This window comes from Phragmites australis, chromosome 23, assembly GCF_958298935.1.
Source record: "Phragmites australis chromosome 23, lpPhrAust1.1, whole genome shotgun sequence".
In the NCBI taxonomy this organism is placed as follows: domain Eukaryota; kingdom Viridiplantae; phylum Streptophyta; class Magnoliopsida; order Poales; family Poaceae; genus Phragmites; species Phragmites australis.
The window spans coordinates 1,445,165-1,472,545 of NC_084943.1; the positions used below are offsets into that span (position 1 = coordinate 1,445,165).

A 27,381-nucleotide genomic window follows, 5' to 3' on the forward strand; every position below is an offset into this window, starting at 1 on the left:
CGATGCATTGGAGCGGCAGAGAGAAGAGGATTGTCCCCGAATCGACAAGAAAGAGGACAGAGAAAAGGAAGGGCATACAAGTTGATGAACAATGGGTTCCTTCGTAGCCAGCCGCAAACTCTCGCATCCGTACGTAAAATCATAAATATTAAATATGATAATTTTAAACATAAACTTAAAGTACAAAAATAAATTTAATATAAGAGCACCATATAACAAATATGTCGAGAGTCAAAGGTCTAGACCAAGACTAGAACCATGTCCAGTATAGACCCATTAAGACTTGGACTTTGGTTCTGATTATCTCAGTGGAAGCTTCGTCTTTGTGAGTAGCGATATTGTAATTTGATTTTAGATAAAATTTAATAAAAAAAATTATCTGTTATAGGACGAAGATAGATAATAAAAAGATAGAGAGCAGGGGGAAGATGACGTGTTCCCCTCTCTTCTCTGCTCGCAAACTCAAGGGTTTAAGCCTTGGCCTCGCCGTCAGCAAGCCATCGCCGCGCTGTCCGCCCTAGCCCCTCGGTTGCTTCCGCCGCCGCTGCGCCGCTCCGCTGCTTTCCCTGCCGTTGTCTTGTCTACTGTAAACTCCAGGCCCCCTAACCCAACCAAAGAAATCGACGATGCCGAGCTTCCCTCCGCCCGGCGCCGTCACCGTCTGCGAGATCAACCGCGACCTCGGTTCGTACCTTCCTAGCAAATCGATTCCCCCTCCTGCTGAACCAGTTAGCATTTGCCTCTTTGCTCATTTGATTCGATCTGCCTTGGCCTCGCAGTTGCGGCGGATGTCCTGTCCGACGACCGCGCCAAGGACGCCTACGGCGATGTCCTCGTCAGTTCGCTTCCCTAAAAATTTCGCCTTTACTCTTCATCTATGAAGCGTATTGTGCTTATCTGACGAGGGATTGGATTTTGGGGTTTGGCATTTGCAGGGGATGGTCTTCAGCCCTATCCCTTTCCAGCCCGATGCTCTTCGCACCAACCGCGACCTTCCTGCTGCCGACCAAGCCGAGCCTGCTGTTGAGAGCGCACCAGCAGCTAGTTTGGCATCCACCGTATCCGAGTTCTTCAAACGGATGATCTTCCCTCCGTTAAATGTGAGTTGGATCATCGTATCTGAATTACTTCACTCCAATGTTCTTTTAACTCCATAACTTGACTGCTTCCTCCAGCACACTTTCTAAATTTTTGGCATTACCCAGTTATCTTAAAATATATCCTCAGCATACTTTCTAAATTTTTGGCATTACCCAGTTATCTCAAAATGTATCCTCCAGCATACTCTCTAATTTTTGGCATTACCTAGTTATCTCAAAATGTATATTGGGATTTGCTTCCTACTTGTTGAATTTATTTATTTTTCTGTGTGGACCTTTTTGAGAAAGTCATTATAGTCATACTCACAAATAATCGTTCTGATTTACCAGCCAAATCTGCTAGAAGAATCTGATACCCAGAAAGTAAGTTGGAATCCACACAAACATTGTTTGGCATTTGTGTCTGCAAAGAACCAGGTTACAGTTCATGATTTTGAGGATTCAGGTGAGATCTGCCTACTTTGTTATGTTGCATTAGTTTCGTGAACTAAACTATGTCCATCAACTTAGTTGCAGCCCATAATAATGGCTGATCTTTTAAACAGATGGTAAAGAACCGTGCATTTTAACAAGTGACCATCAAACGGATGTTAAGTCTGTTGAGTGGAGGCCAAATAGTGGGAAGATGATTGCGGTTGGCTGCAAGTGTGTATTACTACCACCTGACCATAAACCACTTTAAATTGCCTCCACACTCTTGTCATGTCTTACTTTTCGATTGAGTTGTTCATTTTGTTTTCAGGGGTGGAATATGCCTCTGGTCAGCATCATATCCTGGCAATGTTCCGTTCATGAAATCTGGAGTCACCTCTTCTTCCTTTAGTGCCTTTCCTAGAGGTTCTGGTGGTCAGTGGATACTAGTGGATGTTCTTCGGGGTTCTTCTGCTGAGCAAGTTAGTGTACTTTGTTGGAAGCCTGATGGAAGATATCCTTGATAAATTTTCATAGTAACATTGAGCAAAGGTTACTGTTGGTTTTCATCTCTTATTTGAAATCTAAAATAACATCAAATTATCTGTGTGGGCTATTGCCAAATTAGCATTTACTATGCCCCATGCATACAGAAAAGTTTACGATAGCTGTAGCCATTATTCGTAGGGACTATCAACAGCTATAGACATTTTTCCTTGACATATCTCCACATACTTGGCATCCGCCTCCTGTGATAGTCCATCTTTCACAATTTGGGATGTTTCTCAAGGTAGGTATAGCAGTCCTTTTCTAAATGCAGACAACCAATCCCATTTCGCACAGAACTGTGTACTAATTAATATCTGGGCACCTTTCTTTTGCTACAGGCTTGGGAACTCCTATACGGCGCGGATTAAGTAGTATATCATTAGTGCGGTGGTCACCCAGTGGAGATTACCTTCTAGCTGCTAAATTGTATGGTCAATTTCATTTCTTTTTTACATTTATTGTTACTAATCTTTCCAAAGAGTTACAAAATTGATTTTATATTAGCGATGGAACGTTTCACTTCTGGGAGACAAGCACATGGACGTCAGAACCCTGGTCTTCATCTAATGGATATGTGTCTGTACGTAATATCTTTACTCCTAAATAGCTATTTTTTGAACATTCAACATCATTTGTTTGCCTTGCAATGCTATATTGATTTTATAATATTTTATGTTGGAGCGCAATACTCCTTAGTGAGGAAGGAATAAGAAACTTAATGCATTTTATTGATTGCTTGTTACTTTAGAAGTTATATGGGATCTGCTGGAAATGAGTGTTTACCTACACGGCTTTATTCATGAATCCGTTCGGGTATCATATAAAGGTATCTTGAAAGCTAATATATTTATCATCTGATTGATGGATATGGAACATCGCTAAATTTCTCGTTGCATATGGGACCTTGGATTTCAATAAATATACTTTTAAAGATACATGTATCATGCTTCTGAACTTTAAGTTTATTTTCTTTATTCATGACAACCTTGCAACCTTTTTTTTGACTTGTTAATCATTTCTGAATGATTTGTAGTCCCAACAGCTGAAAATAGTTTGCTTTTTTATACGTGAAATGAGAATTGTTTAATAGGTGGATATAATTTTGTTCCGCAAGAAATATAGATGCCTGTTCAAAAGTTGATGGTGCCTAACTTTAATTTGGTAATAATGTAGATATTGCATAAAGCTTAATTTGATATGAGTGTCTAAGCTATACCAATACATAATCAGCTTTATGGCCAAACTATTGGCAGTACACATACACATCCATTGGTCCCTTAAACATTATTGGATGATATCTTGTTCTACAACTGTTTCTCATGTTTGCTTCTTTTTTTTTTGGTTCCTGTCAGGGAGCAAATTGGGACCCAGAAGGCCATGTTGCATTGTTGTCCTTTTCTAACTCAACAACACTTGGCTCAATTCACTTCTCATCTAAGCCACCATCTTTAGGTATATGCAGACATTCGTCCAAATATTTTGTTGCTAAAGCTATGCTATTCCAAATTTTTTTTTGTCTGGATCCTGATAATTTGTTCTGCGGTCCATATCTTCAGATGCCCATCTCCTACCAGTTGAACTTCCAGAAATTGCGTCCCTGATTGTTAGGTAACAACAGAGGAATTACAATTCTATACTCTTGACCTCATATGCACCTTAAGCTACACATTTTTCTCATCTTGGCTGCTAATTTTAGCTGATGATATTTCCAGTAACATCATTCGCAATTAATTGGTAATTTTATTTTCTATGTAACTTTTTTGAAGTAAGTCTGCTATCATCTTGTCTTAGCTCGGAAGTCATTCTTGATGTATATAGCATAGTATTGTAGGATCGTAAGGAAATTTGTCTTCAAAATCTGCCTTTTGCCGTCACACATGCTCTCATTTAGTGTACACTTATATTTAAGAAATTCATCCATTATTATAGCCTAGAATCTTACTTCCATTCACTAATTTATGCTTTAACTACTTCATCTAGCCGAGGCATAGAGAAATTAGCATGGGATGCTTCAGGGGAACGTTTGGCATTGTCGTTCAAAGATGGAAATGAAATGTATTGTGGTCTTGTTGCTGTATATGATGTGAGGAGATCTCCAATTGTCTCACTATCACTAGTGTACGAGCAAAATCTTCTGATTACCACATCATTTTGATCATTAAAATTGTGTTCCAATGGCATTCCTTAACCATTCTTCAATGACATTCCTGTGTGCATATCTAGTGGATTCATTAGAGGACCTGGAGAAGGAGCAAAGCCACTTGCTTTTGCTTTTCATAACAAATTTAAGCAAGGACCATTGATTTCTGTGGTAGGAGATCTGTGAATCCTGTACAAATGATTAAAAAACAATGATATCCTTATGCTTCCAACTTGTTTTGTTCACATATTGTTCCAATCTCACGTGCAGTGTTGGAGTAGTGGCTGGTGCTGTACATATCCACTGATACTTCGTTCTCATTGACTCCTTCGTTGGAGGTAAGTTTCTTCAACGGACTGAATCTTTCAGTTGCCTTTGATGACTTGATATTGGCGTTGCCTACAGTTGATAATTCCAACTTTTTCTTTTGTTGTCTGGCGTGGCATCTCACTTGGTTCAAGACTGAATGTTTCAATTCTGTCGACGACTTGGTATGCATGCATTGCAAATGCATTGCAACATGGCTTTTTGTGAACAGGGTGCAGTTTCTATGCGCCTAGGTGAAATGCAAAACATGAATTGTATCCTCATGTATGTAACATTGTGGCTTGAGAAATAGTGCCTATTGCACGGATACAGCTCCAGATGTATTTGCTTTGGATGTACATTTCCTTATGTTGATTGTAACAGTTTCTGTCAGTAGAGATGGCCATCGTCTTTGGTTTTGGAAAAAAGACATGGCCATCATCTTTGCCATGTTCAGTGCACGTAAGGCTGTGCGTTCCAGAAGCACATTAGCTATCGTAAGCGTTTGGTGCAAAGCTCTAACCAACGGTCATTCAATTCCCACGGATCATTTGTTTCGTGCAAAATCATGTGTGGTTTTGCATCCGTGAGATTGAGAATATTTTGGTTTTCGGTGGGGTTAGTCTATAATGAGTCTATAAGACCATATCCAACAGCTACCTTAAATTTTCATCCTCAAAATACTATTACAGCATCCCCTATCACTATTACAGTATCCCCTATCCTTAACACTGTAGCAATACTGTATAACTGGATAGAGGATCTGTTGGAGATGAATTTCTAGTGCTACAGTAGACCGTAAAGTACTGTAGCACTGGAATTTGCAGGTTTGGAGACTCCGTTGGAGATGGCCTAAGCTCGTTTTCAGCAGATACTTTAAAAATTTATCCTTTATAATACTATTACAGTATTTTTTAACATAATTACAGTATCTCCTATTTTTTCTATCTCTAATAACTATTCTATTTCCTATTTTTTATTATACTTCTTCTTCTTTAAAACCACGTATATACGTTATAAACAGTGTTAGAGGATATCGTATCCTGCTGTAACTTTGCCTAACTCTATTTGCAATCTCTATTCCTGTAGCAGTGAAAAAGTCGGTTTGGAGTAGCTGCTAAAGCTTGTTGCGGTAGCTTCCGATCGGCAAAAGGACAAAACCAGGTGGTACAGTGATTTTACGACAGGGAAACGGAGACTGCTAGAGATGGCCTAAGATGTGATGGGGATATGTTTGTTCAGTTCCTGTGCTGGTTCTCGAAGCCAGTTTCCCTAGCAGAGCATTTTAATCCCCTGCATCTATATGTTCTTGCGTCAGATATTAATCCAAGGACTTATGCAAATACAAGGCAAATCTTAATCCAAGGACTTGTGCAAATACAAGGCAAATCATGCATGATGCCGATATAGGATGACTATCTGAATAACTGCAGTTTATTACACCTTGAGAAACTAGGGTTCAGTTTGATCAAGCGAAAGCAAAGTAACAAGAAATCAGTTTGGCACCATTTAGACTGAAATGAAAATAAAATAACTCACACAAACACATTGTCTATAGATATAACTTCACAAATTTTCGGAGCTAGGAATACTCTTCTCGGAATCTGAGCTTTACCAAACAGGTCTTATTCTCGAACTCGTCAACATCCTGGCACCGGCATGTTGGCTGCTTTGCTCACCGTGTACCCGCCGTCGACGAGGAGGTTGTGCCCGTTCACGTACTTGGACTCGTCGGAGGCCAGGTACAGCGCCGCCCTCGCAATGTCTTCCGGCTCGAGCACCACCCCTTCCATCTCGTTGATGTCCCTCTCCACGATCCGCCTGTGCTCCTCGGCGCTCGCCCCGGGGAACCACTTGGCCATAGTGCCCATCACCAGCGGCGTCGGGATGTGGCTGGGCGAGATGGCGTTCACGCGCACGCCGGAGCGCGCCATCTCCGCCGCCACGGCGCGCACGAGGCAGACGACTGCCGCCTTGGAGACGCTGTGCGCGGGGGACCCCACGCCGCCCACCACGCCAGCGATGCTCGCCGTGCAGATGATGCTGCCGCTGCGGCGCGGGACCATGACCCGCGCGGCGCTTCACGCCCGCGACCACCGCACGGGTGTTAATCGCCATGACGCGGTCGAAGTCCTGCAGGTCGAGGGAGCCCGTCGGGGCCCGCTTCAGGTCGCTCCCGACGCCGGCGTTGTTGAACATCACGTCGAGGCGGCCGTGGCGCGCGACGGCGAGGTCGACGGCAGCGGCGACCTGCGCCTCGTCGGTGACGTCGCAGCGGGTGTAGCACGAGGCGTCGGGCCCGAGCTCTGCCGCGACCGCACGCCCGAGGTTGTCCTGCACGTCGGCGACGACGACCCTCGCGCCGTTCCTGACGAACTCGGCGGCGGTCGCCTTGCCGATGCCACTCGCGCCCCCGGTGATAACGGCCACCTTCCCAGCCAGCCTGCAAACCAATTCCATAACCAAGGTAAGGCTCCTCTCCATGAGTCAGGAGCAAGTAAAAGAAGGAAGTGCACCTCTGAGAGCTGGAAGCTGAGGAGAAGCCATTAACGAAGCCCGAGGAGTGTGGCCCAAGAACTCCGCTCTTCTCCCTGCGACACACAAAATCGACCCGCCTCGTTTAGAACTTTAGATCGATTAATCCTAATGCCGGTTCTTGCGAACATTACAGAGCAAATTTAATTTGGCGCGCCATACCTGAGGACGAGTTGCAGCGCTCTGAACATGCTGCTCGCTTCCTATTCCTTGACCAGAGCAAAGCAGCGAACTGATCTTTGTCTCGACGAGGTGGTTGATGAACCCGCTGCTTCTTAAGGAGTGGAGAGTGGAGACTAGTATGCTGGTCAGCTGGTCTTGGTCTTCCATTTTTGGTATGTACCATGTCGGTCAGCTGTCATTAACTCATTGTTCAGATCGGACTTCGGAGCGCACCGTTCCGACGAGGGCCGCCCTTCGAGATGCGCCTGGTAGTGGTAGGTGCAGAGGTCGCCGCCGCTGCAGGGACTGCGCATGACGCTGACATCTGCTGACAGAAGTTCAGCTTCGGCAGTGTCATGGGCACATGGCGATCAAGCTCGGGGCCGCGCAACCACCGTCGCCGCAGCGGCGGCATCCTCTGCCCGGCGAGAACCGCGGACCTGCTGGGCCGGCGGCGTGGCGTCCCGCACACCGTACAACATCTCGAAGGACAGCCGTCGCCGACCGGCCCTGTGCGAGCTCCGTGACAGCTCAGGGGAAATGACGCACTCCGGCCGTCAGCCGTGCAGGTGAACGCCATCTCCGTCAGTCAACCTATGGTGCTCCAACAGGTGGGCTTGCATGCGCTCGTTCAAATCACGTGAAATCAGAACAGCCACAGCTGGGAACGCCATCTCGGCGAGAGCGCGGCGTGAAGCGGAGGCGTTCTCGCGCTACTTCACAAAAGATTATCACTATCGATTTAAAATTAATCTCATTATCAAATTTTTAACCAACAGTAAATTAACGGCTCCGGTTTAAACCTTGAACCGGTAGTGATAATTCTATTTTCATTGCCGATTCAAAACACCAGTATCATTGCCGGTTCAAAGCATGAACCGACAACTCTACTATCACTGCTGGTTTAGAACATCAGTATTATTATCGGTTCAAGGTATGAACCGACAGTAATAATTTTTTCAAATATGCAAAAATACTCTACTACGACCTCTTCAGTATAAGGATCTGTCTTAAATTTAATGTTAAGATAGACATCTCATACCGAAATGTTCGGGATAGAGTTTTATACCTAAATTTAAAAATAGAAACAGATATTGTGAAGTTGTTGTACCAAGAGCTCTTCAGATGCTTTCACGTCAAAGAGATCCTTATACAGTAGCTCTATCCCATCCGTTATACATTTTATGTGCTCTTGAGACGTTGCGACCGAATTTTCTAGGTGGAATGGGGTGTTGGCACACACATTTATTGGAGCTGTTGGCAAGAACACCGGCCAATTTTTGCAAGCCTGTGGATACTAGAGCTAGTGAAACGGTTGCTACTAAAGTGTAAACTGCTATCTAAGAGTGACAATAGTAAATCTAAATGAACGAAAAAAAACACGATCTTTAACACTCAAACTCAGCTTGAAGTGACTGTGCTTTTCGTCATTCCATTATATCTATCTATTGTCACAATCATCTTCACACAACATTTGTGCAGTGGAGACATGGAGAGAGGAGATGAGGAGACGGAGAAGGCACGCAGCTACGTGTTGGCTCAGGAGACGGCGGGCTCGGCGAATGTATGCGAGGTGGCTATCTGCTCGAAGGACGGTGAGAGGAGACAGTGAGAAGAGGAATGATGAGATGGGGAAGGCGCACATTGGCTCGGAAGACAATAGGCACGATGGACATCGACCTCGGCAAACGGTGGCTATGGCGAGGAGCTCATGTAAATAGTGTTGAAACTGGGCACAAAGGGTAGAGGCGGCTGCAGTGGAGACGGTCGATGACTACCGCTCCACTTTAACTGCCACTACCCCTATAGAGTGACTTCTGGGAGAGCAAGAAATGAGAGATGGACGTGGCTGAGAGAGACATGTTCTATTTATAGAAAAATTATTACGACCGATTGAGAATACGAACTGACAGTGACAATAATTAACACAGCCGGTTCATCGTCCTCAATTATTACTCTATCGGTGCAGCTTATGAACCAGCAGTGATAAACATTATCACTACAGGTTTTTAAATGCATTTATTTTTATGCCCGTCTTTTCACCGTTGGTTTAAAATATGAACCGGTTGAGATAAATACTATCACCGCCAGATATTAAAGACACATCTTTTTAAGAACAAGCGGTGATAATTTGAACATCACCACCGATTCTTATCGGTATAGCTTTTTTTTTACGTGTCTGATTATTTTTTGAACCGACAGTGAAGAGGGGACGTGGATGACCCTCTATGAGGAATGGTGATGTCCTAAGAGGGGGAGAGGAGAATTAGGACACATAGAAACCTAAACCAAAATGGCTTTAAAAACTTCACAAGATAAACCTATATCAATCTCTATCTAAATATACTCTAAGTTTATCTAGTGTCTATTTTACCGCTCAAGAAAATTGCAACCTACTCAAGCAAGGTAAATTGCAAGTATGTAAATGCAGAAACGTAAATAAGATAAAGAGATAAACTCGGTACAAGGGATTTTTATCCTGTGGTAGCAATGGCATGAATGCCACCCCAAATTCACGTTGGAACTCCATAAAGGATATGCTCCCTGTCGCTAAGCTTCTTCTAGTCACAGCTCTTGAGCTATCAAGTCACCAAGACAAGCTCTCAAGCACGATGAGCCATCAAGCCACCAAGGCAAGGTCTCACCACTAGCCTCTCTTCCGATCACTTGTCGTCGTGATCACTTCGAAGCTTGAGCCACCAAGACAAGGGTCTCTACGTCCTCATACATGTATCTTGCAACTGCACCACACCAAGTCGGAATGTCAACAAGCTTGAGCTACCAAGACCCAAGATGTTGGTGAGTCACCAAGACTTCAAGGTGCCGATATACCACTCGGTACAAACTAGAATCACTATTCAATCCTTTCTTCAAGTTGCATCACTTAGCTACAACTCACTCTAGACCTATAAGCACAAAACACTCTCTAATCTTGTGCTCAATCGCCTTCTTTAAGCACTTTGATGGTTTAGATGTCTTCTAAAGTGTATATGAGCTTACTCTAGACTCCAGCAGTATGCCATACCTTCAAATGACTAAGTGGAGGGGTATTTATAGCCTTAAACCCACAGACTAGATATTTCTCCAACGGTCCAGAACACCGGATAATCCTATAAGAACAGTAGTACTAACACATGATCATCCAGTGAGTACAACTTCAGAAACTAGCCGTTGGACTTCCACTCAAAGTCTCTATGAACATCAGATACTCTGGTGTGCCTTCAAATCCATCAGCGGATCTTCTGGCGAGTTATCTTGAGTCATCTGAGCCTTTGCAGCCTCTCTTAAACATTCTCTTCTTTTCCTTAGAAATGCTCCGATGTAACTATCTCTGTGATCACCAAACTATTCGGTGAGTTGATCTTCATTCTTTAGCACTTGCAGTTGTCTCTACAAGAAATGCTCTGGTACTATACTCTGGTGTGCATAAACCAAATATCGAACTATCTGGTAGGTTGATCTTCAGTCTTCTGCACTTGCATTTTTTTCTGAAAGAAATGCTTCGATGTTATCCGATGCAGATCACCGGACTATCCGATGAGATCCTCAGCCTTCTCTCCTTTTATCAGAAATACTCCAGTGAGTTTAACACACAGAGCACCAGACTAACCGGTGAGGCTATCATCCTCTGTGCACAATGCTCTGGTGAGTGCAACACACAGAGCACTAGACTATCGGTGAGGCTATCAGTCTCTATACATAATGCTCCGGTGAGTGCAAACTCCTCTGCACCGGACTTTCTGGTGAGATCAATTCTCCTAGGACTTCTCCAATTTAATCAAACTTTATCCTGACTATGGTGGCTTCTTGATGTATTGCATCCATGAGATCTACTAATATATATTCTTGACATACATGTTAGTCCTAATGACTATATTATTATTAATCATCAAAATCACAATCATGTCCTAATAGGATCATTTTCGCTACAAGATTCCCCTTTTGTTGATTGATGACAACACAACCAAAATAAGTGATAAATAATAAATGATATCAATCGTAAAGAGCCTTACCACATTGCTTGGATGCATGTTCTTACCATTTAGTTCCTCTTTGTTGTGGCTTCCCTTTCTTCATTGTCACTATCTCTCTTGATCGACCCATGCAAGCGCTTCTCCCTCTTTATCAACCTAGGTGCCTCATGTTGCTTCTTGTATCTTCTTCTTCTCTCCCTTTGTCAATTTCGATATTTCTAGATATCTTGTATCTTTGCTTCTTGTTTTGATCATGAAACTTATCCCCTTTTATCAACAATCTCAAAAAGGGTTACAAACATATGTTGAACTTGAGAAAAAATGTTAGAGCACATGGGAGAGAGCTTTATAAATTATGATCCAATAAAAATGATACCAATTGAAAAGATATACCAACTGTAAGGATATGATGCATTGATATCAATTGAAAAAGATAAATAGAAATCATAATTCATGAAACTCAAATGATATAATCTAAACTCTCCTTTTATATGTGCATACATATAATGAGATTCACTTGTGAATACCACTTATAGAAATGTAGCAATATATGCACATCTTGATAATAAATAGAGGTAGGAAATTTAAGTCATATCATATATGGAGCTAGTTTAAATGTAAAAATAAATTAACAATAATACCAATTAAAATATTTAAGCATTGCATACCTCCGATGACGTGTTAATTTCTCTGTGAGACTACAAAAGATACATCTGGGAACATATGTTAGTCTCAAAATCATAACACATACTCTCCCTAAATATGTGCATACAAGTTTTGAATATTTACGAGATATATGCACTTGTTATTAATAACAATGAGAAATGTACCCTATAGATTGATTCATGGCACGTAAAAGATATCAATTATGAAACTAATACCATAAAAGAAACCTACAACTGATAAATCATATAGATTGTTCATAGATTAGAGACAGGCAAAATCAACCTACCATATAAAAACTAGGCATTGCAATAAATCGAAATATGCATAGGCAATCTTAGACAAGGCAAATGTGCATGCAAAAAGAAATGAACAAAAGTTTAGCTACCATTTACCTCTTTTACCTTTGGATAGGGATTTGGATATATAATGATCATGATCTTCATCAAAGCGCCCAATCTTATGTACTTGACTTCTTAAATTGAACCTTCACTTTATCTTGTGAACCAAGTCTCCAAATCCCCATAGTCGTATTGGGTTTCAAGTCTTTTTTAAAACCCAAACTGATTAGGCCCCTTCATGTTGGTGATGACTTTCTTGGACATCCAAATAGGTTGGTTCCACTCCTAATTCTTTATTCCAACCATATATGTAACCACTTTTCCATTGTTCTTCTTCTTGAGCTTGTAGTGGTTGCTCTTGATTTTGATCTTGTAGTTGGGTTTGATGTAGATATTGGAGATTTTGTTGGAGAGGTTCATGATCTTCTTCTTCTCCTTAATCTCCTTCTTGACTTTCTTGCATTAGAAGGACTTGTGGTCTTCTTGATGACATTTAAAGCATGTCACGGTGGACCCTTCCAAAAGCTTACTCACCTAAACGGAGGTGAATTAAGACACTTAGAATCTATTCGGCTCTAAAAACTACACAAGATAAACCTATATCAAATTGTATCTAGATGTACTCTAGGTTTATCTATCTACTCTACCGATCAAAAAACTTGCAACCTATCTTGGAAGGTAAATTGTAAGATAGTAAATGCGAAAACGTAAAAAAGGTAGAGAGCAAACTCGGCACAAGTATGTTTATCCTATGGTATCGATGGCATGAATACCACCTCTAGTATACATTGGAGCTCCACAAATGATATGCTCCCAGTCGGCACCCGATCACGGCTCTTGAGCAACCAAGTCACAAAGACAAGGCCTCCACCTGGATGAGTCATCAAGACACCAAGGCAAGGTCTCACCACTAGCCTCTCTTCTGGTTCTTTACCGTCGTGATCACTTCGGGGCTTGAGCTACCAAGGTAAGAGTCTCCGCGTCCCTATACACGCTTCTCGTCGCCGCTCCACACCAAGTAGGAGGGTCAACAAGTTTGAGCCACTAAGGCCCAAGATGCTGGCAAGTCACTAAGACTCCAAAGAGCTGACGTACCACTCGGTACAAGCTAGGATCACTCTTTGATCCCTTCTTCAAGCTGCAGCACCTAGCTATAACTCACTATAGGCCTATAAGCACTAAACACTCTCTAATCTTATGCTTAATTGCCTTATATCATCACTTTAAGCACTTTGATGGCTTGAATGTCTTCTCAAGTGTGTATGAGCTTCCTCTAGACTCTAGCAGCATACCACACCTTTAAATGACTGAGTGGAGAGGTATTTATAGCCTCAAACCCGCGCACTAGCCGTTAACCCAATGACTCAGCAAAGTTATTAACACCGGATGATCCGGTGAGAACAATAGTACTAACACCGGATCATCCGATAAGTATACTCTCACAAACTAACTGTTGGAACCCCACTTAAGCCTCTATGAACATTAGACACTCCGGTATATACTTTATCTCCATCATCAGACTATCATATGAGTTATCCTGAGCCATCTGAGCCAACTGCATCCTCTCTGTGTAAATTGCTCTAGTGTTAGCATCTGGTTCACATCACTTCATCACCGGACTATCCAATGCCTTAAACTTCGTTCTGCCTCTTTGCACTATTTATTGTTCGGTGTAGCCTTACTTCATCACCGGATCTTCCGGCGTGTTGATCTTCGATCTTCCATGGCTGCAACCTTCTCTGATAGAAATGCTCCGGTGTCTATCTTACTTTGATCACCGGACTATTTGGTGGGTCGTTTTATTCTGCCTTTTGTACAGAAATACTCCGGTGTTGCCATGCTTTGATCACCGGACTATCCAGTGAGGTTTAGTCTTTATTCTTTAGTACGACATCCTTCTTTGGAAGAATTACTCCGGTGAGCACACTTGGTAATCATCGGATCTTCCATTGAGGTCTTAATGCATCTCTTCCCCTTTGTCAAATATGCTTCGGTAAGCTCAACACATAGAGCACTGGACCATCCGATGAGGCAAATCTTCCTAGGACTTCTTCAATTCAGTCCAACTTTGTTCCGACTACGGTAGCTTCTTCATGTATTGCATCAATGAGATTAAGAATATATGTTAGTCTCATTGACTATATTGTTATTAATTATTAAAATCATACTTATAGACTAATAAAACCATTTTCACTACGTGTGGTAGTGGCCAGAATAAAACAGGTCGATGATGTGTCTAAGAATGATAAATTAATTTGTTATTTGTTCTATCATTTTACTCTTAACGAATATTTTCTTTCATTTGATAGCCATGTGCACAATAGCTTACACACGCACATGCATCTTTTGATTGATTCGTTCCTGTTATGAAAACTCAGACTTAAGGATCGTTATTTTGTACTCAAATATATATGAGGCTATGTAACTATTTTGTTTGCATTTATCTAGAATATATAATATTAGATATCCATCAAAACTATGTTACTGGATATCTATCGATTGTTTCGATAGCGTGTACTATGCCTATGCATGGATGGCTTGTTACAAGACATTTCAATATCTTACTGTAGCTTGCTTTGTTAAAAATAATGAATGATCAGGTTAAAATCAACGTTGTTTATTGTAACTCAAAGCTACTAACGTAGAAATATACACATCACTATATTTGATTAGATGGTTCGTTTGATGCAAAAAATAAATTCATACCGTCGGCATGATTTTAAAACCATTGCAAAGGACGGGCATTGTCCAATAAGACCATCCCAACGCCTTCCCGTCCCGGTTCCCATACCCGTCGCGAAGGGAAAAAGAACGTGAGGGGAACCGCACGCGAGCTCCAACGGACTCCCGTCGTGAGCCGGAGTGGGACGGGATAGGAGAGAGGTTCCCACGGGCGTGGGAACCTCTCTCCTATCCCTTCGCGGTTCCGCCGAGCGGGATAGAGGCTGGTGGTTGGCTCGCGCGCTCGGGCGGAAGCGTCGAAGCGAAGGAGCATTGACTGATGAACTCGATTTGGGTGGGGGCGACCTCAATCCGATGTCGAGGAACTCGATTTGGCTAGGTGCGAGCTCAATCCGAGTAAGAGGAACCGGATCACGGAGGCGGCGGAGCTTCACCCTTCTCCTGCATCCACTGGAGGCGGCGGAATGGAAGCGGTACCAACAGGGCTCCATCCCTTTCTCCTCTCTGACCCCCTCCCCTGCAGATCGAACCTCCGTCCCTTCGGTTAGGATTCGAAGGGATTTGGTGGAAGATAGAATGGGGATTTGGTTTGGGGCTTGATTTTAATCTCACTGATGGCTCCTAGATGATCTTCCCTTCGCATCTGAGTTGGATTCTCAAGGAATTTTGGACTGGTTTGTTGTGTGTGAGAGAGAATACGGCTGAAGGTTGAAGATGAGGCCGGTCCTTGGTCCTGCGCTGCTTGGAGTGGAAAGAAAGGGAAAGGCAAGTACTATACGTGTATATCAATCCAACGACGATGAACTCAATCTGGGATTCTGGGTGCCCATTCTAAACAGTGTATACTTGTCACGTATTTATGTCGTATTGTATGTGTCGTGGTAGTTATAAAAATGATAGAATATTGAAAGTCTGTTAGGGAAAAGAATGGGGAAGGGAATGCTGTTGGAGTGCAGGAATGTGAAAGGAACGAATCTGGGAAGAGAATCTTTTTGGGAAGGGATTTTGTGCTGGAAAGGGAAAGAATCGGTTGGAGATGGTCTAACAATTGAACGCCAATTGCTCTTACGTCCTGTTCCTGCAGTGCTAGCGTTCCTGTATGGGACAGGAGAATGACAATGTTGTGATTGAAAAAATCATAAAATGTGAGCAATCCTGCCGAGTTGTCAGAGTGGTTATCTTTTATTTATATCACCATTTCCAGAGTAATGTGGTTTATGTTGCTGCCAGCTTTTCCAGCAAGTGGGGGAAAAAGAGGAAAACAAAAACAGTTGTCTGAGCCCAGGTTCGAACTGGGGACCTTTAGTGTGTGAGACTAACGTGATAACCAACTACACCACCCAGACAATCTGCCTAACTGGCTGTAGGTTGCAAGTTAAGCACTGCGACTTATGAGGACGAACGGAATTCGAACAGCCTGCACATGATATGAATTCGCAGTTTTATATGAAGAGTGATCGGAATCATCTATATTGGAACAGACAACAGTAGTATGAGCTATGATATCAAAACAAATATATGATAAACTTGGATACAGACACATGTATTGAAATCCGATTTGGATCGGGTGTCCAATTCAACAAAGAAATTTGGACACAAGAGCGAAATCCGACTCGGATTTAGAGTGTTCAATTCGGCAAAAAAAAAAAATGAACACTAACATTGGTCATGGTGTACAACACAAGCTATTGAGTATTTACCAGAAATCTCCACAGGAACACTCCCCGTCTCTGAAGTGATGGAACCGGGTCCGGTCCCTCATGATGATCTCCCTTCCATATACCCGTGAGGCAAGCTTTGCGCTGTCGTGACAATCGGTGCAGACCCGGAGGTTCTTGATTATCCTGATGGGTGCGCCTGGAGCGGAAGCAATCAGCGCAAAGGCGATGGCGAGCTTCTCACTGTGGTAGGACAGGGCATCAGCCTTGTCTTCCTCCTCGACATCAAACAGCATGGCTGCGGTGCTCGGCCGGCGCCCACACTCACTTAATCTGGCCTCGATCTCTTCAACCATGGCGTATATCTGGATCGAGGCAGGGTGCAACTTGTCACCCATCAAAAACTCATGGAGAACGCCATCTATGTCCAGAAGACTTGACCCAGGACTCTTGTCAATGCCCATGGCCTTCATCTCTTTCCTCGCCTTCTTGGCGTCTTCCCATCTGTTCATTCTCGCATAGAAGTTGGACAGCAGGACATAATTCCCACTGTGCTCTGGCTCGAGTTCCATCAACTGTCCAATCATCCTCACCCCAAGCTCCAGCTTGCCATGAACCCCACAAGCCTGGATCAGAGACCTGTACATTGCTGCATTCGGTGCGACGTCCGTGCCCTGAATGATCCTCTCAGCATCATCAAGTCGACCTGCCCGGGTCAGCATGTCAACCAAGCATCCATAGTGCTCAACCCTCGGCACAATCCCAAATTCAACCTCCATCCTATCAAAGTACTGCTGTCCTTCATCCACCATTCCAGCATGAGCACACGCACACATCACAGCCAGCATGGTGACGCTATCCACCGGCACCTTCTCAATGCACATCCTGTCAAACATGGCAAGCGCAGCACGGCCATGCCCATGGACGGCCAAGCCATGGAGCATCGCATTGTAGCAGCGCGTGTCCCTGTCCGCAACGCTGGCGAACACCTGTTCGGCCAGGTCCAGCCTCCCGCACCTGGCGTACATCTCCACAAGCACGGTGGCAACGAAGCAGTTCACGGCGAGCCGTCGCTTCAGGACATAGGCGTGCGCCCAAACACCGTGCCCGAGAGCGCCAACCTCGCCGCACGAGCTGATGACGGCGACGAGCGTGATCTCATTCGGGCTGACTGCCGACGACATAAGCCGCGTAAACAGGTCAAGAACCACGCCCGCCGAGTCCGCGCACGACAGGTCCCTCGCCCAGCGCGCGTAGGCAGACAGCAGCGCGTTCCATGCCGGCAGGTCTGGGTGGGCGATCCTGTCGAACACCCGGCGGCAGGAGGCAATCCTACCGCAGCGGGCGAAGACGTCGAGCAGCGCGGCCCCGAGGACGCGGTCGCGGACGGCGGCGTGGGCGCCGAGGAATTTGAGCGAATGGGTGGCGAGCGCGAGAGAAGCGCCCGGGGGCGCCGCGCGGAGGAGGGGCGGGTAGGTGAAGGCGTTGGGGCGGAGCGGAGAGGAGGAGGGAGGGAGGAGGAAGAGGAGGGCGTAGAGCGCGAGGGCGGAGGGAAGGTGGAGTGGGGAGGCGAGGAGGAGGGAGTTGGCGAGGAAGGTGGTCGGGGGCAGCGGGGAGCGGAGGAGGAGGCGAAGGCGGTGGGAGAGGGAGAAGGAGGCGGGGGAGAGACGGAAGAGGAGGGCGAGGTTCGGGGAGTGGAGCGCGTGGCCGGAGGTGAGGAGGAGGGCGTGGAGCTGAGCGAAGACACGCGGCGCGGCGCGGCGGCGGGAGGTTCGGAGCGCGCGCAGCGGGTCGGCGGGACGGGGGCGGCCGGGGGCTGCTGAATCTGCGAGTGGGCCCATTTTTGGCTTTGGGCTATTGGGAGGGGAGGTAAGGTAAGAGCTTTTTTATTTTTTATGTTTCTTAAATCAAAAAATTAAAAAATAAGCGTCCGTTCTGACATGTCGAGACTACTAAAAATACACCAATCTAGCACTATAAAACTTTTCAACTCAAAAAATTACTTATACAATAAGAAACTACAAAGATAAATTTCATTTCAGACTACTAGTACATATCATATTTTTGTCTAAATTTTTGAGAGAGCTAGATCATAGTATGATTAGTATCTTCTGCACCGTCAAATGTTTTTAGAATCTTTCATGTTTTTTTCGATAATATTTTGAATTTTAAGAGCAACGGAACACATCGTTTTTTAATTTTTAAACATGTCACCAACCAGCAATAATTGTGCGATTTTTTAAAACAAGCGTCTATTTTACAATTCTTAGATTTAAGAAATATAAAAATAAAAATAAAAATAAATCGGGAGGTGACGTCGCTTCTACTCTAGTCTTATTCTGCAGGCTGAAGAGTTAGTGGGCTTCTATTCATTATACGGCCCATTCTTGTCTACCAGATGGTCTTCTTCCTCCTGCAGATACAGCTGTTCCAGTGCACTGCAGATATCCGTACCTTTTTTTTTAACGAATCAAACACTATCTACGACAACCTCCGTTTCAAAATACTTGTCATTTTTAATTTTTTTATTGTAATTTTGAATACTAATTTTTAGCAAATACACCAGAAAACAATTATAAGTGTATAACATGCTTAAAGTGCTTTATATGATAAATCTAATGATGTTATTTGTATTTTACTTAATTAGATATTTTAAAAATTATTATTAGTTAAAGTTTAAACAATAATATAAAAATATCAAGTATTTTGAAACGAAGGGAGTATTTTAGACGAACAAAATATATCAGGATCCATCAAGCTAGCAATTCTGTTCAATTTCACAACCACTCCTAGGCAACGTTGTAATTACAAGCCGTCAAGTTAAGATATGAACTTATTAATCTCGATATACTTACACGTCTCCTAAGTACATGCGCCCGTGTGAACATGGCGGCCGGTGGTGGGTTAGGGTTCGGGGTTTTCGGGATGGGGCGGTTCGGGGTGCCGGATTTAGAGGGAGGCTGGAGGCGACGGAACCAGTGGTGGGCGGTGGTTTGGTGGTATGGTGAGGCAACGGCGGTGGCACCGATGCCACGGGTGGTATGGGCGGTGGGCGGGGTTGACGACTAGGGAGCCTAGCGGTGGGCGGTGGGCATGGATCTGGCGGCATTCCTGCCGTTAGAGACGGTCGGAGATAAGCGGGGCAGGGGGAAATGTCGAGAGGAAGAACCATCGAGTGGGAGAACCATCATGCGAGAGAACCGTCGAGAGGAAGAAGGTGGCCGGAGGAGGAAGAAAGAAGCACGACCGTTGAATCTTCATCGGATGGCTAAGATTAATCGCTGAAGAAAAAGAAAAAATCATGTGCCTGGTAGATAGCATCATCCATGTATTTAGTACAGGCGACATAATTTACGGTGGCTTAAGGAGAGAATTCATGCCTGCCTCGGTTAATTCCGGCCTTACCAGTACAGCTTTAATGTCTTTTTGAAGACTTTAGAAGTACAACTTTTTATTTTTTTTAAACATTCTTTTCTTTTCTTTTTATGAAGGCTTTACAAAGCACACAGCTTGAGTCTAAGGTTGTCCAAAGAACCCTGGTTTTTTATCACCACTACTCACTGTTTGTTTTCCCAATTGATTCGACGGTCTACGTACATTGCGTGAAACATGAGCTTTTGGCTCATGGTTTTTGTGTGGAATTGTGTACTTGCTCCATCGGACGCCTCCAACAGCTCCACGCCGCCTCCTGCTGCGAGCAGCAGCAGCAATGCCGCCTCTGCCGCAGGAGGAGGCGCTACCAGCGCGATGGATTGGCGGCTCTTTGCTTGGTAATTCGATTCTGCTGCAGTGTTTCTTCTTATGCTCTGCGTGCAAGTGCAACTAGCTGGCTCATTGATTCAGCTGTGCTTATCTTGAAATTGTAATGTGTGATGACAGGTATTTGATGGCTCTTGATAAGAATCCGGCGGTGGTAGCTAAGGCGATTACTTCTGCTGCCCTAACTCCAGCCGGGGACCTTATCTGCCAGGTGACTTGCTCTCAATGCAATCGTTAGGCAGTGCAACATGGATTTCGTAATATAGTGTTAGTTAATGAACCGTGGTTTCGAGGCATGGTCTCTTGACTCTTGTTGTGTTACCCCTTTTTAGACGTTCCTAGTCGTGCGCAGTAAACTGTTAACCACCCACTGTCAATCCTGCTGAGGTTAAAGAGAAATTTAGTGCTGCAGATATCCTAAATTGTGCTTAACATTTCAATTTTCTACTGGTGTTATGCAACCTTGTTAAGGTTGCTTACAAACTGATTTTCTCGTATATTTACCAATTACCATAGCTGTTGTTGCTTCCTACTTATTGTGACATCTGAACCCATTTCTGACAATACACTTGTGCAATACTATTACAAACCCTGTTGAGGGTGGCTCACTGAAGTGTTTTTGGTTTATAGATATTCCTATTGCTGTTCTTTGCTGCTTACTATGCAACCTCAACAAATAATCCCCCTAAATATACTTCTGTTTATGTTAGAGCTTGCCATTGATCGAACACCAGAGCTAGATTTGAAGAGAACATTTGTATTCACATTCTTGGGACTTGTTCTGGTTGGACCAACTTTACATGTCTGGTAATCTTTTCTATGCTGCAGAAGTAATGGTTATCCATAGTCAGTATAGACGGTGTTCTCTGCCCACTGCTGTTTGTTTGATAATTAGCCTCCACATGCAGGTACCTGTATTTGAGTAAATTAGTGACAATTGCTGGAGCATCAGGTGCAACAGCACGCCTTTTACTTGACCAGGTTTGGTTCCTATTCCTTTCTTTATCCCAACCACAAGGATAGATATAATAGTTACATAATTTTCTTGCATGTCATGTTCGACCTTCTTTCTACATTTATTGTATTTTTTTTACATATAGCTAATCTGCTCTTTCTGTCCAGTTTATTTTCTCTCCCATTTTCATCGGAGTTTTTATGAGCTTTGGTCACATTGGAGGGAAATCCATCTCTTGTAGTGCCAAAGCTTAAGCAGGTGAGACGAACCTTTTGTTATAAACCTATCGTATCACAATACTATGTGGTTGTGTATGCTATCTTTGCTCCCTTTTACTGCTATCTAATTTTTTGTTTGTAATATTTACAGGAATGGTTATCATCAGTATTGGCAAATTGGCAATTGTGGATACCGTTTCAGTTTTTGAATTTTTACTTCGTCCCACAAAAGTTTCAGGTATTTAAAAATGCACATTTTAGAATTTCGTATTTAATACTCTGGAAAGTTTTTTTTCTTTTCTTTTTGTGAATGTTTTTAGCACAATGTATTCGTTGATCTGACCGAAATTATTGCCCAATTTTTTTCAGGTTCTTGCTGCTAATTTTGTAGCCCTCGCATGGAACGTGATTTTATCATTTAAAGCTCACAAGGAGATTGTAGCAAAATAGGTAATCTCATCGGGTAGATACAACAACCAGGGTTTCAGTCTCTTAGGTTAACTTTTCCAAGTGATGGCCCCATTTTCACTGACTTCATGCCAATCAGCCAATGAAGTTTGCCTGTGTTTATATCCAAGAAGGGCTCAGGGTTAAAACTGATTTGACTTTTCCTTTCTGCAATTGTGTATGTGTGTATGGATATTAATTATTCACTGATAATCTCATTTGAGAAGCTGTAGCAAGAAAAGCATATGTATATCTACAGGAATTCACACATATTACTCTTTCACGATTACTTTATGGGCGGACAGTGCAGTTCAAGTTCATATTCCATTCCAGGGGTAACTAGATTTTCTGTACGTTGGTTTTCACTAATGATCCCATCTGTTGTGATCTTTATTGCTTTATTGTGAGGAAAAGATTTGTTGCACTGGACTTCTCAGACCCTACCTAACATTTGTTTCCATAAGCATTACATCTGTCAGTTGATGCATCACAAACATGTGGTTTACACAATTGTACGTTGTATGATGTCATTAATCATGGAAGTAGTTACATTAGTGGTCTAGTCTTTGTCTGCCCAATGTGTTTTTGTTGGAACTGCAGGTTGATTCATCCTTGTTTTCCTTTTTCTTTTACTTTTTTTTCTAGGAAAAGGTCTATTCATGGTCCTTACATCCTGTGCTTTATAGATACTTGGCTTGAATGCAACTATGTCTAAGTGAAGATTTTTATCAACACATATTATATTCACTCGGTATTATTGTATACTAGTAGGCATTCTGTCTGTCTTCGAGTGAAGTAAAAAATACGAGCTCTTTTATGGTGGTCCATACTATCTAGAGGTAGAAGTAGTATAAATCTAATCTGACGATCCATGTAATTAGATATTTTGGTAATTATGATAATTTTGTTAAAATTACTCACTATACTTTTGCTAATAGAAAGATCGACGCCGCAAACGTCGGATTGCTACCCTAGCCGATGGGTAGCAAATGAACTCTCATATCGAATGCAGATTAAAATGTTAAAACGACAATGAAATATTACTCTATTTAGAGACATATAACTGTAGTTAATTAGTTTCATGCCACGTATTTTTCTCCTCAAAATAACCCTAATATTATCATACTACTCACATATACTACATATACTACCGGTAAGAAATAAATAGTATACTGACTAATCTAGACCGTTAGACTTAAAAATAAATGGCTCATATTAATTTTAGATCACTGTAAAATTTCTCAAAAAATAACAAGAGAGGGGGTCGTAGTAGGCATTGTGTATGCCTCTGAGCTTCCCTTTCCTTTTCTTTTTGACCAGCCATGCGAGTGGATTTGATCTGTTTCTGTGTGCTTTAATTACACTATGTCCATTAGCTTTTTCCCTGAACTAATTTTCCGCCGTCCCTGAAAGCAACATTATGGACCTGTGTAATTACTGCAACTTGGCCTCCCTGAAGTCAGACATGTCAGCTTCGTATCGCTTTTGCAATTTAACATGATCCTGACTGATGCTAAAGATACTTTTTGTTATTTTGCAATAAGAAGGCCTCTAGAGTCAAAGGGAATGGATCTGGTCAAAATATCATATTTTTGCGTGGCTTCTAGCACTGTAAACACACTGTGGATTTGCTTGATTCGTCATTTATGACTTGATCGTTCACTGATCTCTCGCTCCTTGTAACTGACTTAGGTTTCAGTTGATTTAGCTGGCAATGATGAGTGTCGCGGCAAGTCAGAGCAATTATTCCTCAAAGAGCGAACTCCGGGGAAGGATAGCCATTTTGCAGCAATCTATACTGCCAGCGCAGTTGTATATAGAAGTTGTTAGATTAGGTCATCTTCAACGGCTTTTTTTCAGGGACGAAATTTTCGTTTCTTTCAACGGTTTTTCTTCACGGTTTTTGTCACGAAAAAATTCTCAAGATCATAAGAATAAAAATAGAGAAGAGAATCAGAAAAGGAACGAAATAAAAGAAATATGGTTGAAGATGATCTTAAATTGTGCATGCCTCATTCTGAAACATATCATCGTTATGACATGTTTGTGTTAAAGTGTTGGATGATCAGTTGGAGGCGAAACTTGATGTCATGAGACCCGCCTTGTAGGCTCGACGATGTGCATGTTTATATGTTGCACTTGCCTCTGTTTTGTACATGATCATGCCACACGTGTGTGTTCTTTTATTCTGCTGGATTATGGTGGTATGCATGGACAGCGTCGCCTCCTTAAGAGCTGTTTGGAACACCGAGGAATTTTGAAAGAAACAGCTTGAAACTCGATGAAAAAATTGCATGATGGAAAAGGGGACCTTAGGGCGTATAAGTTGCTCTGATGTTGTACTGCTAAGTTTGGACTTGTGAGGACATGAACAATGCTAGTACTTATGACTAGTGATAAAAAAAAGAGTGTTAAGTATGTACATAAAAAAATAATTTCTAGTGTAAATAAAGATACAGATGCTTAAAAATTGTAATTTCTAATGTAAATAAATACTACACATGCTTAAATATAATTAACTATCTTGTTAGCACTAATATAAGCATCGATATTTAAGTAAGCTCATTATCCTTCATCTAAGCATATGTGCTACTACACTTAAGAAAAAAAATCCAATTTTTTTCATAAGCATCTCATCTAAGTATTTCATTGTACATGCTTTGAGTGAATGATTGAGATGGTGGTAGAGACGTTGTTCGCTTGAGCCAGCTGAGCTGCATTGCACCCAGTTGCATTTGCTTTGTAAGAGCATCGTCAACCAAACCCTCTTCCCATCCCCTACCCTATTTTTTAGCAAAAAACGCTCAAGCCCCCCTCCAACCGGTCCCTCATCTAGCTCTCTATTTTTTTATGATCTCCTTCTTAGTATCACTCGGTCCTTAGATGTAGGGGCTTCCTATCCCTCAACAAATGCTCCTTCTTGCCGGCACGGACATCTCCTTCGTGCCATCGCAAGTTCGTTCCCCTCCCCCTTCCTCTTCTGTTTTGAGGTGGATTTGCGGTCGAATGTGGTGTTTTCCCGGATTTGAGAGAGAGGGCGGCAATAGAGGGGGAGATGATACCAAAGGTTGCCGACGGCCCCGGATCCAAGGCTCCTGGCCGCCCTTCCGTTGGTGCTGCCCTGCTGCTTGCCGGTCGCTCACACGCAACGCCCTCCCTTGTTGCCCCGGATCCGTTGCTCGGTCGGCTACACGCACGGAGGCCCCTCCCGCATCGCGCCGCCTGACCACCCGCACTAGCCCGACCGCTGTGATGCTCTGTGCTGTGGGGGAAAGAATGAGATAATTGGAGAGAGAATGGGAGACAGAGAGAGGACACAATTTAATATTAGAAATTCTGCAATGCTAGAAATTGGTTAACTGCATATTTTGCAATGCTAGAAATTAGTATCATGATACAATTGTTGTTATGCAGGTGCTGGTTACAACAATGAATGGTTTTTTTGGAATTGATGAGTGAGCAAAACATTGAAAATAATAGACCGTATTGGGATGATAATCAATTTGCAAGCCCACCTGAGGAGCAACAACTGCCACATGTAGAAGCTGGTGCATCCCAAAAAGCAAAAAAGGTCAGATAAAAAAAAATCAGTGTAAAAGAAGACAACATGTTGGTGTCAGCATGGCTAGAAGTTAGTTTGGATCCTATACAAGGGAATGAACAATCCCGTGCTACGTATTGATAAAGAATTGTTGATTATTTTCACGAGCACAAGAAATTTACATCTGATCGTAATTCCAATTCTCTCTAGCACCGTTGGTCTGTCATACTAGAAGGTGTTAACTGGTTTTTGTGGATGTTATGTCCAGATTCAAAATAGGATGCAAAGCAGGATGATATAGTAAGATAAGGTATAATGTTCTCTTCTTTATTTGATTATCATTTCATATGTTGGTGCAAGTCTAATAAGACGTATTTACATGTGTAGGTAATGCATACATGTGAATTGTATAAGTCAAAAGACCCGAAGGGCAGATCGTTCGGATTGTTGCATTGTTGGAATATTTTTCAGCATAAGCAAAAGTGGAAGGATACGTGCGTCCAGAAAAAAAAAGACATCCACCATTGGAAATCCTCTTCCACTTCTAGGACCAATGAGAGTCATCAAGAGGATGATGGGGATGGTCATACTTCAGAGCCCGTGGTTAGGCTAGGAGGTAGGAAGGTGGAGAAAGAGCGACATCAGTGAGGTAAAAATCATGTCTCTTCCGGAGATAATCTTTATATGGAAGTCTTGGCAAATATGTGGGCTAAGAAGAAAGAGATAGAAGCTTTGAAAGAGGTTGCAAAAAAAAAAAAGCACTATGATGAGAGACTTGCACTTGAGAAGAAAAAGATTGAACTGAAGGAATAAGATATTGCGATAAGGAGAAAGATTGAAGATGATAAAGTGATGAATATGGATCTTAGTGGTATGAGTGAGCGACAATGACTATACTATACAAGCTTGCATGATGAGATCATTGCTCGGTGGTTTGGTATGGGCTCGGGTTGAGCTACTTCATATATCAAACTTTAAGTATTTTGTTTGCACTTTAAGTATGTTGTATAAAACTTTTAGTGTATTGTACGAACTCTATGTTAGTTGTATAGACTATCTATGTTAGTTGTATGAGCAATATTGTTGTTATGAAAAAACTGTATACATTACCATACATTATTACAACTGTATACATATTTAAAAACATTACATGATAGATACTGACTACATTATTACAAGTGCATATGTAATTAAAAACAATACATGATAGATAGCGACTATATTGGTACAACTACATACACTACACCCTTCCGTATTTTTTCCCACAAATGCTCGACTAGATCATTGCGAAGCTGTGAGTGAGTTTCCCTGTTAGTAATGACTTGATGAGTTCAAAGAAACTCTTGCAGTTCAGGTGTAGGACGATGAAAACTATCACAACTCCTCCCATCCCATCAAAATAGTTGTCACCTACTGCATCTCGCTCATCCTCAACGATCATATTATGCATGAGGATACAAGCTGTCATCATTTGTCCTAGTGTGTCTTGATCCCAAAATCATGCTGGTCCACGAACAATGGCAAAACGAGCTTGCAGAACTCCATAGGCTCGTTCCACCTCCTTCCTCATCGCTGCTTGTGCTTTCGTAAAATATTTCCTCTTAATCACATGTGGAGATGATATTGGCTTTGCAAATATCGCCCATTGAGGATATATACCATCTACAAGGTAATACTCTATTGTATAATTATGACCATTGATGGTGTAGTTCATTTCTGTAGCGTGCCCTTCAGCTAGCTTTGCAAACATATTAGAACGGTGAAGAATATTAATATCATTGTGCGACCCTGGTAAACCAAAGAAGGCATGCCAAATCCAAAGATCTTATGAAGCAACAGCTTCTAGAATAATGGTGGGCTCATATACATGGTCGGTAAACTAACTTTGCCATGATGCACGGCAATTCTTCTACTTCCAATGCATGCAATCTATGCTCCCA

General features: G+C 42.7%; 2 protein-coding genes, 1 non-coding gene and 2 pseudogenes across 3 annotated transcripts; 2 read left to right on the plus strand and 3 right to left on the minus strand.

Moving 5' to 3' along the window:
- The first annotated feature begins 439 nt into the window (after positions 1-439).
- On the plus strand, positions 440-4,899 carry LOC133905708 (aladin-like). The gene is made up of 15 exons (XM_062347470.1): positions 440-684; positions 780-835; positions 936-1,100; positions 1,431-1,545; positions 1,646-1,745; positions 1,843-2,025; positions 2,243-2,301; positions 2,399-2,486; positions 2,565-2,640; positions 3,413-3,512; positions 3,617-3,668; positions 4,041-4,178; positions 4,284-4,371; positions 4,471-4,537; positions 4,638-4,899. The coding sequence occupies exons 1-14, from the start codon at positions 627-629 to the stop codon at positions 4,522-4,524; spliced, it is 1,332 nt and encodes a 443-aa protein (XP_062203454.1). The 5' UTR covers positions 440-626; the 3' UTR covers positions 4,525-4,537; positions 4,638-4,899.
- A 1,023-nt stretch (positions 4,900-5,922) lies between these two features.
- On the minus strand, positions 5,923-7,335 carry LOC133906283 (momilactone A synthase-like; annotated as a pseudogene).
- Positions 7,336-16,135: 8,800 nt separating this feature from the next.
- Positions 16,136-16,209, minus strand: TRNAV-CAC (transfer RNA valine (anticodon CAC)). Its single transcript has one exon. It is a non-coding gene; the product is annotated as a tRNA-Val (tRNA).
- A 147-nt stretch (positions 16,210-16,356) lies between these two features.
- On the minus strand, positions 16,357-18,362 carry LOC133905757 (pentatricopeptide repeat-containing protein At5g43790-like). The gene has a single exon (XM_062347519.1). It carries the CDS (start codon positions 18,360-18,362, stop codon positions 16,560-16,562), a length of 1,803 nt encoding a protein of 600 aa, XP_062203503.1. The 3' UTR covers positions 16,357-16,559.
- A 1,045-nt stretch (positions 18,363-19,407) lies between these two features.
- Positions 19,408-21,933, plus strand: LOC133906825 (uncharacterized; annotated as a pseudogene).
- The last annotated feature ends 5,448 nt before the right edge of the window (positions 21,934-27,381 follow it).

Excerpts from the sequence above, each read along its gene's own strand:
- LOC133905757 (XM_062347519.1), bottom strand. The coding sequence starts at position 18,362 with ATGGGCCCACTCGCAGATTCAGCAGCCCCCGGCCGCCCCCGTCCCGCC.
- LOC133905708 (XM_062347470.1), top strand. The coding sequence starts at position 627 with ATGCCGAGCTTCCCTCCGCCCGGCGCCGTCACCGTCTGCGAGATCAAC. Across the intron at positions 2,302-2,398 it reads AATTTGGGATGTTTCTCAAG|GCTTGGGAACTCCTATACGG; the intron begins GTAGGTATAGCA and ends CTTTTGCTACAG. Across the intron at positions 3,669-4,040 it reads ATTGCGTCCCTGATTGTTAG|CCGAGGCATAGAGAAATTAG; the intron begins GTAACAACAGAG and ends TACTTCATCTAG.